The 15040-nt window shown below is 28.8% G+C and overlaps 1 protein-coding gene and 1 long non-coding RNA gene across 3 annotated transcripts in view; one reads left to right on the forward strand and one right to left on the reverse strand.

Annotated features, from left to right (window-relative positions):
* Positions 1–284, reverse strand: part of LOC105138425 (uncharacterized) — a 2848-nt gene extending 2564 nt beyond the window's left edge. For both annotated transcript variants that reach the window (XR_844773.1, XR_844772.1), the window contains exon 1: positions 150–284. This is a non-coding gene — a long non-coding RNA (uncharacterized LOC105138425). The remainder of the gene's footprint in view (positions 1–149) is intronic.
* Positions 1–1385, forward strand: part of LOC105138427 (extensin-2-like) — a 4203-nt gene extending 2818 nt beyond the window's left edge. Inside the window, exons 5-7 of the mRNA XM_011044489.1 lie at positions 260–369; positions 489–794; positions 907–1385. Coding sequence (XP_011042791.1) covers positions 260–369; positions 489–758 — 380 coding nt within the window. The 3' untranslated portion in view covers positions 759–794; positions 907–1385. The remainder of the gene's footprint in view (positions 1–259; positions 370–488; positions 795–906) is intronic.
* Positions 1386–15040: the final 13655 nt, after the last annotated feature.

Consider the following 15040-nt stretch of genomic DNA (forward strand, 5'->3'; position numbering starts at 1 on the left):
CCCCCCCCCATACTACTACAAGTCACCTCCTCCACCGTCGCCATCTCCTCCACCACCCTATTATTACAAATCCCCACCACCTCCATCCCCATCCCCTCCACCCCCATACTATTACAAGTCACCACCACCACCATCACCATCACCACCACCACCATACCACTACAAGTCACCTCCTCCACCATCACCATCTCCTCCACCACCTTACTATTACAAGTCACCACCCCCACCATCACCACCACCACCACCACCATACCACTACCATACTACTACAAGTCACCCCCTCCACCGTCGCCATCTCCTCCTCCACCCTACCACTACAAGTCTCCCCCACCACCCTCTCCTTCACCACCACCTCCATACTACTACAAAGTGAAATCACCTCCACCTCCAGCTTACATTTATGCTTCTCCACCACCACCAACACACTACTAGGCTCGAAATACTCCTCCATTCATCACAGCAAATCACGTAAGTTATACCACTACAAATCCCCACCTCCCCCCTCACCATCTCCTCCACCCCCATACCACTACAAATCCCCTCCTCCACCATCCCCATCACATCCACCACCTTACTACTACAAGTCTCCTCCACCACCATCTCCATCTCCCCCTCCTCCATATGTCTACAAGTCCCCACCTCCCCCTTCACAGTCACCACCTCCTCCCTACTACTACCATTCACCTCCCCCACCAGTGAAATCACCTCCACCTCCAGCTTACATTTATGCTTCTCCACCACCACCAACACACTACTAGGCTCGAAATACTCCTCCATTCATCACAGCAAATCACGTAAGTGAAGTTTCTTTTCAGTCAATTCTCACCACGTCATTTAGTGCCAAAACATTTCAATCTGTGCAGTGTAATTAATCAGTTCACATTTCCCATTGTTATTGATTTTCAGGTTTTAGTTTAAGCAACGTAATAAAGGAAGGCTCCAGTAGCGAAATGTGCAGACACGAAGCATCCTATCCAAATCCATGCAATAAGGGTCTAAGTTTTGCGTCAGAAAGCTACAACTTTTACCATTCTCCAGTCTCAAACTTCAACGTGACAATCTTGCACATCATCATCTTATTGTGTTCAAATACTGGTTTTGGCTTCAAAATGTTCTCTATGCCTTCTTAAGATTAGGAAGTGAGGTGGGAGAAGAAGGAGACCCGGATTTGGAAGTGGGCTTTTAATTAGCAGATTGTTTGTTTGTTCTTTCTTTTTAAATTTATTGATCAAATGGGGGGTTCCTTCTAATTTATTTACTGTTTGCGCTACCGTACAGCCCAGTTTCATCTGGGTTCTATTTATTATGGGCAATTGTTGTTTCCTGGACCTTTTTGTGCTTTGCAAAAAGGTTGTTCGTAATAAAAGATCACCACCTTCCTCTTCTGTCGCAATTATTTTTGTTTAAATGCCGTCATTAGTAGCATGGGAGCAGCGAGCTAGGGCTATCTTCCTTGTGCCCTCTGCAAACCAGACCATCCAAGGCACAAACAACTTCAGTTGACCGGCAAAACTAACAGAGGGAATATTACTGATAAAAATCAACAAGAAAGAGATAAAGCAATTACACTTTAAAATTATTGAGTGCCGTAGTGGGTGTCTGCTTTTTCTTCGCTGCCTCCTCCTTTCTGTTGATTCTTTCAAAAGTGAAAGTGTTCAAAGGGGAGATGACAAGCCTCCGCGTGCATGCTGGACCACGTTAATTCAAAAACCTTAAAGCTACATGCAAAGTGATTGAGACATCAATAATTGATTAATTGTAGAAACTTGAAAAATTAACTCTTTGTTTGAAGCACATAGTGGACTTAATTATAGTTAATTTTCTATTCTTTTCAACATTAATTTCCATTTTTCATCAAAATAAATATATTATTTTTTTCATAGCTTGATCATGGGTACAAAATCAGAATGAATAATTTTGATTAATCATGCCTTGATTCCATAAATAATCAACTGAATATAAGTATTTTAAGATTGAAGCAACATAATTCAAGCAATCTGCCGATCCAAAGCTTAGCTTAGCCAAATTCTTTTTGAATAAATTGAAGCAACATAATTTTAAGATTGATCCAAATTAAACTACTTTTCATAGGATCAGATAGAGTCTAGCATGTCGTTTCATAGGATCAGATAGAGTCTAGCATGTAATGAACATGTTCTGTTACATAAAGTCCCGAAACCCATGAAAAAGATTGCATGCCACGGTTAAGGAAGTTCAATCACATTTGTATTTATATTTTAAAAGTATTTTTATAAAAATTTAAAAATTATTTTTTATTTAAAATTATTTTTTTATTTTTTTATATTGTTTAGATATATTGATATAAAAAATAATTCTATAAAATTAAATATTATTTTCATATATTTCTAAATAAAAAACTTCATCCAACACTCCCTTTCGAAAATGATTGGTCAAACCAGTAGAACCTTCCTGCAATCAGACAAAAAATGTTAGGTCACTAGGAAGAACTTAACAGGCACATGTTCTTCTGTTTCGGTTCAAACGGTAGGTATCCTGTTATCCTCTAACGGAATATAAAAATTGAAGCATATGCTCTAGTTGTTTCATGGTTATGGGCATTAATTATAATTTAGTCCCTATAGTTTAATAAAATTACTTAACTAATCCACTAAGTATGACAAATAATTAAGTAATTTATTAATTAGCATCGAACCATTTTTAATTTAATGATTTTTCTTACGAAAATCCCTTCTCTTCTTTGAAAAATCGATGAACATTTCTTTAACCATGAAAATTAATTAATTAATTAATTAATTAATTAATAATGTTAACTATAGGGACTAAGTCACGGGCAACTGTGGAGCAGGTGAAGTGAGAGTTGAGAAGTCTCAATCTTGATCATCTGTGCGCCCCATCACAATTCACAAGCTTCCAAGTCTAAAGTTCAAAGGGTCGGTCCATGTGATATCAAATTTTAGATTATGATAATGATTGGATTTGTTGTCTTCCATTTAATTGCATTCTAGTTGATTCTATCCTACCAGAATATTGTTTTATTGTTATTTTTTTTCCTTTAGCCGCCGGGGCTGTGTAAGAGGATGTTTAAGAATATAGTAGTTGTTTTTTTATTTAGAAATATATTAAAATAATATTTTTTTTATTTTTAAAATTTATATTTGAGATAAACATATTAAAATGTTTAAGAATATAAAAAATAAATTTTAATTATCTATGTTTTGGTAGCAATTTCAAACGTACACTGTGACTGAGTCATATAAGCCTTGATGGAGACGTTAGGGATTATCTCGCTATTTTAATATTAACACTTCACAATTGCTTCTTTCTTCTTGTTGTTTTTTTTTCAAGATTATACAGCGCCATTATGTTTATTGGACAGCACAATAATTAAGTATGATTGTTCAATCTGACCGATTTGATAATTTATTCAAAATCTATTGTAATTTAAAGCTTTATTTAAGTAGAGTTTTATTTTAAATAAAAAATATTAAATTAATAAAATAATTTATTTAAAAGTATGATTGTGATTGTTTTTTAAAATATTTTTTATATTAAAATATATTAAAATAATTTTATTTACACTATGTTTTCAAACATTCATCTAATATCTCATTAATTTTAAATTTGTAGGGAAAAATCTACTATATTGATTTTTTAAAAAGTATTATTTTTAATATTAGCATGTTAAAATAATATATTTACATCATATTTCCAAGCATTCATCTAATATCTCATCAATTCCAAATTTACAGGGAAAAAATCTATTATATAGATTTTTTTGAAAATATTACTTTTATTATTAACATATTAAAATAATTAAAAAAATAATTTTAAATTTTAAGCAAGCCACGATATTAAATACCCTCTTAAATATTGTAAAAAAAAGAAAAAATTCTAATGGTTAACCCTACCACGCCTTATTAGATTAATTTTAAAAATATGTAATTCAAAGTTTGTTTCATTAAAAAAAATAATTTAAGCAAGCCACAATATCAAAAATCCTCTTAAATATTGTAAAAAAAAAAATCTTATTGTTAAACCTACCACACCTTATTAGATTAACTTTAAAAATATGTAATTCAAAGTTTGTTTCAAATTAAATTTAAAAATTGATTGACCTAGTTAATTTTTTAGTAGTATGGATACATTGATGTTGATGAATTTTTTTAGAAAAATAAAATAATATTTTTTAATAAAAACAATTGATTCATGTTAATATAATAAATCAAACTCTAGGCTGGTCATATATATATATATATATAGTTCTTAGCTGGTAAACACTTTGGATATGAAAAAAATTTCAACGGATTCATCCAAAGCAAAAAAGTCGTACATCAAGAATTAATTAACATAAATAATAATTTCCGATGGCTATATAAAGAGCTGGAAATATTATGAGAGTGATCGTACGAACCTCACAAATCGTTTTCGTTTTTTAATTATTATTTTCTTTTGTTGATTCTAATTAAATTATTTGAATATCAAATGCCACCGCTTCCTTGTTTGAAGGGGCATCTAGAAGTTTCAGCATACAAGTACTTTTACAGCTTTGCATTTTTATTTTTATTTTTATTTTTATTATATGTAAGTATTCACATTGGGAAGAAAATTCGATTGCTTGGAAACCTAATATTACATTAACAATCAATGCTCTGACATTAACTAGGATTTCTCGGTGCTAAAACTATATTGTTGAATAAAAAAATTCCAAAACTTAATTAAAAAATCTAAAAATAATTAGAAAAATAAAAAAATTATAAAAAAAGATATTATTGGGTATTAAAACAACTTTAGCTTGTTAAAACCCGATTAAATAGAATGGCTAGCAAAATTCCACCTAATTCCAATGATTATATAAAAAGTTATGTTTGTTTTTTTTTTAAAAAAACTTGTTTGACATATTCAAATTTTTTCTTATTACTTGTTTAATATTATAGTGTAGGGTGTTTTTTTTTAAAAAAATTACTTAAAAATATATTAAAATAATTTTTTTCATACTATTATTTATTTTTGCATTAGGACATCAAAACTATAAAAAACACTAAAAACTCATCTATTTAATATTTTTTTAAATAAAATATACTTTGAAATGTATAAAAAAACCACACATTTGAACTTAGGCTCTGTTTGTTTCAGGGAAAGTGATTTACTTGAAAATTTTTTTGTGTTTATTTGTCATTAAAAAAGTTGATTAACAAAAAATATTTTCTAATCAAAAGAAAATTTAGTTTAGTCTCTATGAAGTTTTTTTTTTTTTTTTAGGCCCAAAATATTTTTTAAAAGTTGTTAAAAATTTAAAAATGTCATGTTATTTGTTGATTATATCAAATTTAATCCTCAAACTTTTGATTTGCTATATATTTTTTTTAAAATATTTTTTTAATTTCATCCCTTAGAATTTAATTTAATTTGATTTTTATATCAACTTTAATCCTTATTTTTATAATTATTATTTGTTTTTCTGTTATTATTTTCTTAATTAAATTTTTTTATCTATCATATTTGATCTTCATTCTTTTTATTGCTATTTAATTTTTTTAATTTCATAATCTTTCAAATTTTTTATCTATTAGATTTGATCTCTATTATTTTGATTATTATTTATTTTATTTGAAATAATTTATGAAATTAGTTTTTTTTTCAATTTTATTTTCATTTAACTTTTTTAATTTATAAGATTTGTTTCTCATTATTTTAATAAACTTAAAAAAAAATTAACACTTTATTGGTTAATGAAAGTTGAATAAAAAAAATCTAAAACTTAATTAAAAAATCTAAAAATAACTAGAAAAATAAATAAAATTATAAAAAACATTCCAAATATAATATGGGCATTAAAACAACTTTAGTTGGTTAAAGCCCAATCCAACAGGCTTGTAGAACAAGTTAACAAAATTCCAGCTAAATCCAATGTCCACTTAAAGTTATGCTTGTTGTCGTTAAAAAAAAAAAAAACTTGTTTGACACATTTAAATTTCTTCTTAGTGTATATTTAGAATTATGGTGTATGGTGTTTTTTTAAAATAATTTTTTCTTGAAAATATATTACCATAATTTTTTTTTCATATTATTATTATTATTATTATTATTTATATCTAGACATTAAATTTATTGAAAAACATTTAAAAAATTATTAATTTAATATTTTTTTCAAATAAAATATAATTTTAAAACGCATAAAAACAGAACCTACTACCTTAGACTTAAGACTTGTTGATTTGATCATGAATGATACTCATTAGTTATTATGCATCAATAATGTAACATTGCCCTTTCCTTCTTTCGACTCTACACAATATTAATGTGATCCCAGCTTAATTTGAGCAAGTGTCTTTCTAATGGATGGCAGACACTCCAACAGAGAAAGGATGCAACGCAGAGCAACTAGGGCAAGATCTCCTTCTCTTCGCTTCTGTATGCCTAAATTATAAGAGATAAGATTGATTTACCATGGGAGGTGACCTCAAGTTTCAACGAGCTTTCGAATGAAGAAGATGAGAGAAAAACTCAGGCATGCAGCTTCTATCTTTCAGGACATCTCACTGAAACAAAACAAAAGGTATACATGGGGCAGTATGTGCATAGGGCTATCTTTACCAAATTCCCAACCATAGTTGTCGGGTCTGATCGGGATTGACCTCCAACAAAAAGCATGGGTTGTTAGATTGTCGGGTTAACTTGATGATCTCTAGATCGATTATTTTGTTAAAATGATAATATTTTGTTTTTACAAGCACTAACTTAATCAAATTTAAACTAGATTAATAAAATTTCTAAAAACTTAAACAAGAATAATAATGTTTGGTCGAATTAATATCTTATCTCATTTAATTATAAACTCGGTTCGAGTTAGATTTTAAAAGATTTTAAATTTTAAATTTATCTAGTTAACATATGCTTAGTTAAACCGAGTTTAATAACTGTATTTGTCACAAAGGGTGCCCTCACCTTTTCCTTGATACACAGCCTCTAAACATTTCTTTGCCCTGTGAGCCTTTGGTTGAATGTAAAATCTGCCGTTCTTGGCGTTTCTAGTCGTAGTTCTGCAGTGGTAGAAGAAATATGTTTCAAGAAATATTCCAAGTAAATGTAGATGAATGAACATGCAAATAAACACCAACATTCAATATCTCCTCCCAAGCAATTTTCACAGTGCACCAAGAATCTGTGCTCCTCCATGTCTTTGCTTCCTCTGCGGGTTGTGTTTTGAATTGTCTCGTGGGCAGCACCAGGTTTGAAGCATCTGCATTACACCATGAACCTAGTCACGAGGCTGCGTAGAAATATGTAGCAAATGCAATAATTGCCATTCAATCTAGCAGAACTCTAGCTTCTGCCATTCTGCCTAGCATGCCCAGGCAATGAGGTCCCGGTGGGACTCTATCATGGAAGATATGTTTTTTTCTGGGGAAACTTCAATAAGCCCCTAGCATATAATCAATTGCCAAATGAGTCCAAACAATTTAATAATTCTGTCCCCATTCATTCAAGTGTGATGCCTGGTATGTTTAAGGCAACATATCAGGCAATCACCAAGGGAAATCCCACGTGGAATCAATTATCCGTTCCTTCATGCACTCTGTACGCCTGGGATTCCAAATCAACATGCATACATGAGCGCCACAGTATTTCAAAAGCATGACTATGTCTCCGCCAGGACCACCTGGTGTCAAGGACGCTTGCCGCTTGCTCAACTTCGGGGACAGTATCATCACATTTCACCAGCACGAAGCATTCGCAGAGACAGTCCTGCTGCTAGATGCCTCATGGAACATGGGATCATTTGGAGGAGGAGGAAAAGGAAGAACAGCTCGATGAAGACGAGATGGAGGATGATGTTCAGTCTGTTGGTACTCTCTCAAGCATACCGATTAGAGTTGAGACTCCTGATGCTATGGACCTTCGTGAGCAGTGGAGAAAGGAACTTGATTTTAAATTAATAATTTAAAATAGCTTTTAAATTTAAATAAATATCACAGTTTTATATTTATTTATTTTAAAAATAAATAAATAAATATTATCTTCATTGCAAAGATAATATTTATTTAATTTTTAAATTTAGAATTTAAAACAGTTCTCTTAACAAAATAATAAAATCACTTTTATCATATTTTTTAAAGAATTCACAGACGTTGTCTAACCAAGGACTTGGGGGTGGGAAACAAGAAATTATAGCCGTTATAAATAACGAACGATAAGCATATTTGAAAATTCTACCAGTCATAACCTAAAATCCACTCGGCCCGGTAGATAAACTTGGATAACCTAGAGGTTCTAGTTAAATTATGCAAAATATTGATTTGGCCAATTCTATTCCATCCAATCAGATTTCCATCCAATCAGATTTTTAATGAAAATCAAATTAAATTAAAACTTAATCAAGTTAATTTATTATAAAAAAAATTAAAAAATTATTATTTTATTAAAAATAATAAAACAGTTAACTTCATAATCTAAATTATTTTTAGATGGATATCTAAATTGATTTTTATAACTATGATTGCTAAGAGAACTATGTAATTCTAATACATACATACATACATATATCGGACTGGTAAAAAAACTCGATAAGCCCAACATTAACCTTTCTTGAAATCCCTAATATTGAAAGAATGGGCTGGATGGGACTTAAGATTTATAGCTCACATAAATGGAGCCCGTCGCAATTAAGATGGCAAGAAGCAAAATAAATAAATAAATAAACAAGCTGCAATATTATAATATTAAAATGATTTAGAAATGTTAATTTAAAATAAAAATATTAAAATAAATTTAATATTTTATAAAAGTATTTTTAAAATAAAAAAACAAAAACAACACAACAAATTTAATTCAAATACGATAACCTAGCCTCTGACCAATTTAGGTAGACTAGGAAATCAATTAGTTAGAGGTCCCTTCAAAATTTGCCAAGGGAAAAATAATAGAAAAGAAAATTCAGTTTTGAAGCTTGGAGGATGCCTTGTCCTCCCGCTCTTGTGCTCAATACTTAATTATAAGTTCTGTTCTGATTATTTAGAGTGGGGTGATGATTTTTTAAAAAAAAAAAGTACTTGATTATAATATTGAAATATAAGATTTGGAGATAGCTAGAATGATTTTAAATAAAAAAAAATAGATGAAATAGGAGAAGAACATGGAGTTGTATTTAGTAGTGATTTGTAAGATAAGATAAATATTTTGTTTTTTATTTAGTTGACCAATAACAAGATATAACAAAACGTAAAAAAGTTTATTTTTCTTTTAATATGTATTATCATTAAACTATTAATATCTGAAAAATAAATAGAAATTTATTTATTTACATTTTTTTATAATAAATAGGAACTTGCAATATCAAATTATGGTTCCATTACAAATTATTAAATTGTATAGAATAATTTATTGTTTATCTTGAGAAATTGATTTCTTTATATTAATTTTGATGAAATGGAAAAAACCATAATTTTAATGTGAATGCATTCTTAAAAAGAATTTTTTTAAAAATAATATATTTTTATATGTGATAAAAAAATATTTAAAAAAAAAACACAGACACACATAAAATATTTTTGGACTTGAAACCAAGTCCAGTCACTATCGGGCTTGGAATACAATCTAGTTTTCATGTTTTCTAGTTTTGAAGTGTAGTTTTCCTCTGTCCCTTCGAACATAAAATTAGTTAAAAACGACACTTTTGTCTTTTGTCTTCACAATCAAACTAATAATCAACTACTCAAGCGTCCCAGAAGCACAGGTCTTGAAAGAAAAATCTCCAAAATCCTAAATTCAAAAGACCCAGTCATGAGTAAATTCATATATTAATTAAAATAACAGTGCTTTAATTATAATTTTTTAAGATTAACCCGACTAATTCTTTCCTAAATTTAGTTTGACTAACGGTTATATTTAATTAAATCAACTTTTAAAATAATTATAAAAAATCACAATCACAATCAAGCCTGAATCGACAAGTGGACTTATCAGAAATAACTATGCCACGAAGAACAATCACCAGTCAAGATGCTGAACATGTCAGACACCCCAGAAGAAAATAAATCTTGAATAATAGTCATCGAAAACGACCTATGCATTTTTAAGATTGTAATTCCAGTTATTTTTAAAAATATTTTTTATATTAAAATAATATTTTTTATTTTTTAAAAATTATCATATCAAAATAATTTAAAATATGTAAAATAATAATTTTTAACAAATTTGTTTTTTTAAATACCGTATAAATCCACTCATTTTGTAATATCACAATTGAAAAGGCTTTGCTTGTCATTTTCCTTTTCTGGATTTATAGCCGCTATAGAAATCGAAGATATAAAAACCTGTACAAATTGCTGCCATCCATAGTTATTAAACCATATTTAAGGCACTGTTGGCAATATTTGGTATTGTGATTTAAAAGTAGTTTTAAAAAAAATTATTTTATTTTATTTTAAATTAATATATTTTTTATATTTTCAAATTATTTTAATATATTAATATAAAAAATATTTTTTAAAAAAATAAAAAAATTATTTTAATATATTTTATAATAAAATAAACACTACCACACTCCTTAATACTAGCTTAATTATTTATCCTGATCGGGGTTTATTTGGTAAAAGAGTCAGGTCTTTAGTTATATAAATTAATCCTAGTTAACTTGAAAGAATTATAAAAAAATAAATTTTAATATTTCATATGAGAAAAACTAAAAAACAATCAATGTGAATATAGACTATACTTGTTATAAATAATAAAATTTAAAATTTTATTTTAAAAAGTTTTTTTACTTTACATTGAGAAGATATATGTTAATATCTTATCCTTTTAAATTAAAGTATTTAAATATAAAATATTTTTTATTTTATATTGAAAAAACATAACTTTTTTTATGTGAATATAGAGTATATACTAAAAGATTTAAAATTTTACATTGAAATATAATTTTTTTTTTATAAACATAGAGTATATATACTAAAAGACTTCAAATCCTTCATTATACAAAATAACACATTCTTATAGTATTTATATAGTGAATTTCAAAAATAATTAATAATCAACTATATATAAAAAAAAGAACTTTAGTTAGGGGAAAAAACAAATTTGAAAAACAAAACAGGTTTCAATTGTGTTTGTTGGGTTTCGAGTCGACTTGCGGGGCTAGTCCTAGTTTAATAACTATATATTAAACCCCTGGGAGTTGACCCAACCAAGAAAGTTAGTCATTTGTTACATGGGTTGACCCGTGTCACCTCGGAAAAACTTAAAAATATATTTGAAATTTTAATATTTCATATGAAAAAATTAAGAAACAATTTATATAAATATTCACTATATAAGTTGCAAATAATGAAGTTTAAAATATTTTTTTATTTTACATTGAAAAGAAACTATGTTATTCAATAAAAATATTGTTATCCTATATTTAAAAAATACAATTTTTTTCTTGTCTTTATATAGCAAACTTTGGAAATGGTTATTAACTAAGTAAAAAAAATAAATAAAAAATAGAGATTTTTGTTGATTATTGGATTAGGCCTGGTCCATCCATGATAGATGAGCCTTATCCAATTTCTTAGAGAAGTTACTAAGGGAAGTAACCGTCTTCTCTAATAATATATAAAGGGACATAACCTATATAGAATAATAAGTTTTCATTATTGAATGAACAAAGTTCTCTCTTTCTCTTCTCCATCTTGATTCTCTACATTGACTTGACAAGATTTACAAAGACGTTCATACTGTGGAATATCACTTTAGTTCTAGTAATTGAACTGGCACGAAAGTAATTAATCCAGGAATAAGAAAATGAATTCTCACAAGTAAGTTTTCCTTTCCGATCTATATTGGTATCAGAGCCGTGTTTTTAAATATTGCTTTGATGCAGTATATCTATTATTATATGAACGATAGATATAAATTTTGTGTTAAAAAAAATTACTTTCATTGAGAATTTTGAATTTACAAAATTTTATGAAGTAATTTAGTTATGAATTTATTTTTTCTATAATTAATTTTATTATCAATTCATGTGTGAATTGATGATGGAAATGAAAATTAAAAATTATCATTTTCATTTTCATTTTTAATTAATTGCAATTGCAGTAATTAATTAACTGTTATTAAAGAAAACGAACCAACACATCTTTTGAAAGATATGTCCATACACACACATACATCTTTTGAAAGATGTGTGTTTATTAAATATTAACTGTCGTGTGGCAATTAATATATATGCACACATCTTTTCAAAGATGTGTAGCAAATTAGTATATATCAATAATTATTAATATATCTATTAATATTAAGAATAATATTAAGACAATTAATATTTTTTTGTTAATATAAATTGTCAAATTATGGAGCAATTTATTTACTATTAAAATAAATTATTTAATTTTCATATTTTTTTAACATATATGATGATACATGCTTTAATTAAATATTAAGTATAATATTTATGTGCTTTTGGAATATTTTGTTGTAATGAATAGGCAATAACAAATCGATCAACATTGGTATTATTTGTTGGGTTATACTTTTAATCCTGTTCATAAAATTCAAGTGCACATTGATTATATGTATCATTGGATGAGTAGATTGCCTATAAGTGGTGTTTATGAATTCTATATAGAACATCAAATATTAATCGTTCTCAATTCTCTACCTAAGGAATGGATTCTAGTGCGACTATCGTTGGAATATAGGCTAAAATCCTTAGATTTCAACAATCTCGCATATGAAATGCTGCTTAAGAGGGAACGTTAGTATGCCAAAAAAAGGTATACGACGCACTGGAAGACGCGCAGGTCATTTGGATGCTGCTGTTAAATTCATTACATGGTTTGAGTAGAATAAACTTGGAGGAGATGACTTTGATGAAGTAGATGATGTAATTGGAGACCCTACTTATATGCCTAAAATATATATATAAAAAAATTTTGAAATTTATTATTTTTAATATTGTTTTTTTTTTAAAAAAAGATGATGGTTGTTTAATTGTGAACTGAATATTTATGTAATTTAAGTTTAATTACATTATATGCATATATATGATAATGTATATGATAATATTTGCAACCTGATTAGTGAGAGTTGTTAGTTGAAACTAATAACTATAATTTTGCATTCGTTTAAATTTTCAATAATAATTAAACCATACAAATAGAAATTGATTAAATGTTTAACATTCTTTTCATTTTTATTGTATGTGTTAGATTATTATTTGTTTAATTTAGAATGGAGTGGCAAAATATGTGAATTAAATTGTACTAAATACTAATATTTGTAATTCTTGTCAATAAAGCTTAATATGACTGCATCTAAAAGTATTATTGCTGATTTGAACCATGAGGACAAACTAAGTGAAAAGAATTATGATGCATGGCATCGTAAAATTGAGTATCTCCTGAAAGAGCAAGAAATGCTGGAAACAATCACACAATCGATGGCTGAGCCTAAGTAAGGAAACACTGCTCAACACAGGCTTGATATGGAAGCATATCAAACCTATAAATACAAGGATCGTGTAGCTCGTATTTTGATGTTGAGCAGCATGAGAAATGATATAATGATGCGTTTTAAAAGGCATCGTTCAACTCAATCTGTTTGGGATGCAGTAAAGATTTAGTATGGAGGAACCTCCACTACTAGACTTCATCAATTAACCCTTAAATTCGATGGTTATAGGAAATGCTAAAATCAAACGATGAGGCAGCATCTTACAGTCATGTCTAACATAATTAGTGAATTAAGGGGTGTTGGGCATGAGATGACTGATGAACAACAAGTCTAAGCAGTTATCTACTCTTTGCCAAGTATTTAGGAACACATGTATGTAAACCTTACCCACAATGACAACATCAAGACATTTGACGATGTTGCTCGTCATGTCGAGCGTGAAGAAGATCGACTTCACGCTGAAAAGCCTATAAATGAGGTTTTTATATCTGAGACAAAGATGCGTGGAGCATATGGCTCTAAATATAAAAATGATAAGGCTAAAGGTCCCAAATATGGCAAGAGAGAAATAGAAGCAAGTAGCAATGGATATAAACGCAAGTGTGGGAAATGCGGTAGTAAGAAAGACAAGAATATGAATTGTTTCAATTATGGTAAACCTAGTCACTTTACTCGTAATTGCACTGAGCCAAAGATAATGTTTAACCACAATCATCCCTCTAACTTGTATGTTAGTAGTTGTTTAATGCTTGCTGAATCTGTTCCCTTTTGGACCATAAACTCAGGAGCAACTGACCACATAGCAAGGGATTGAATAACTTTTTTGGAATTCCGTCGAATTTCAAAGGGAAGTAGATACATATACATGGGGAATAATGCTTTCGCTGCTGTGCTTGGGATCGTTACCTGCAAACTAGATTTGCGGGGTGGTCGCACACTTTATCTTCATGATGTGCTCTACACTCTAGAAGTTCAATGAAATCTTGTGTCTATTCTTACTTTACTCCAATTGGGCTTTAAAATTACATTTTTTGGTTATTGTGTAAAAATACATCTGGATAATATTTTTTATGGTTCTGGTTTTGTATTAAATGGTTTTATGGGGTTAGACACTGTTAATGTATCTATTAATTATGATGCTTCAATTTATGTTGTTCAAAATTCCAGTACTATTAATGATAGTAATATCATAACTTGGCATGCTAGATTAGGACACATTGGGTAAGATCGATTACATAGATTAGCAAGAGCTGGTCTTTTAGGATCACTTTTCAAAAAGAAATTGCTCGTTTGTGAGCATTGTCTTGCTAGAAAAGCAACTAAATTACCATTTGGCAAAGCTAAAAGAGATTACAGCTTATTCATTAAGACATTTATGGTCCAATGAATGTTAGAGCAAAACATGGAGGAAATTATTTCATCACATTTATAGACTTATTCATTCAGACATTTGTGATCCAATAAATGTGAGAGTAAGATATAGAGGAAGTTATTTCATCATATTTATAGATGATTTCACACGGTTTGGTCATGTTTATTTGATCTCATATAAGTCTGAAGCATTGGATTGCTTCATTCAATACCCAATTTAGTGGAGAATAAATTAAGTACTACGATTAAAGCT

This window comes from Populus euphratica, unplaced genomic scaffold (genome assembly GCF_000495115.2).
Source record: "Populus euphratica unplaced genomic scaffold, PopEup_1.0 scaffold102.1, whole genome shotgun sequence".
NCBI lineage: Eukaryota > Viridiplantae > Streptophyta > Magnoliopsida > Malpighiales > Salicaceae > Populus > Populus euphratica.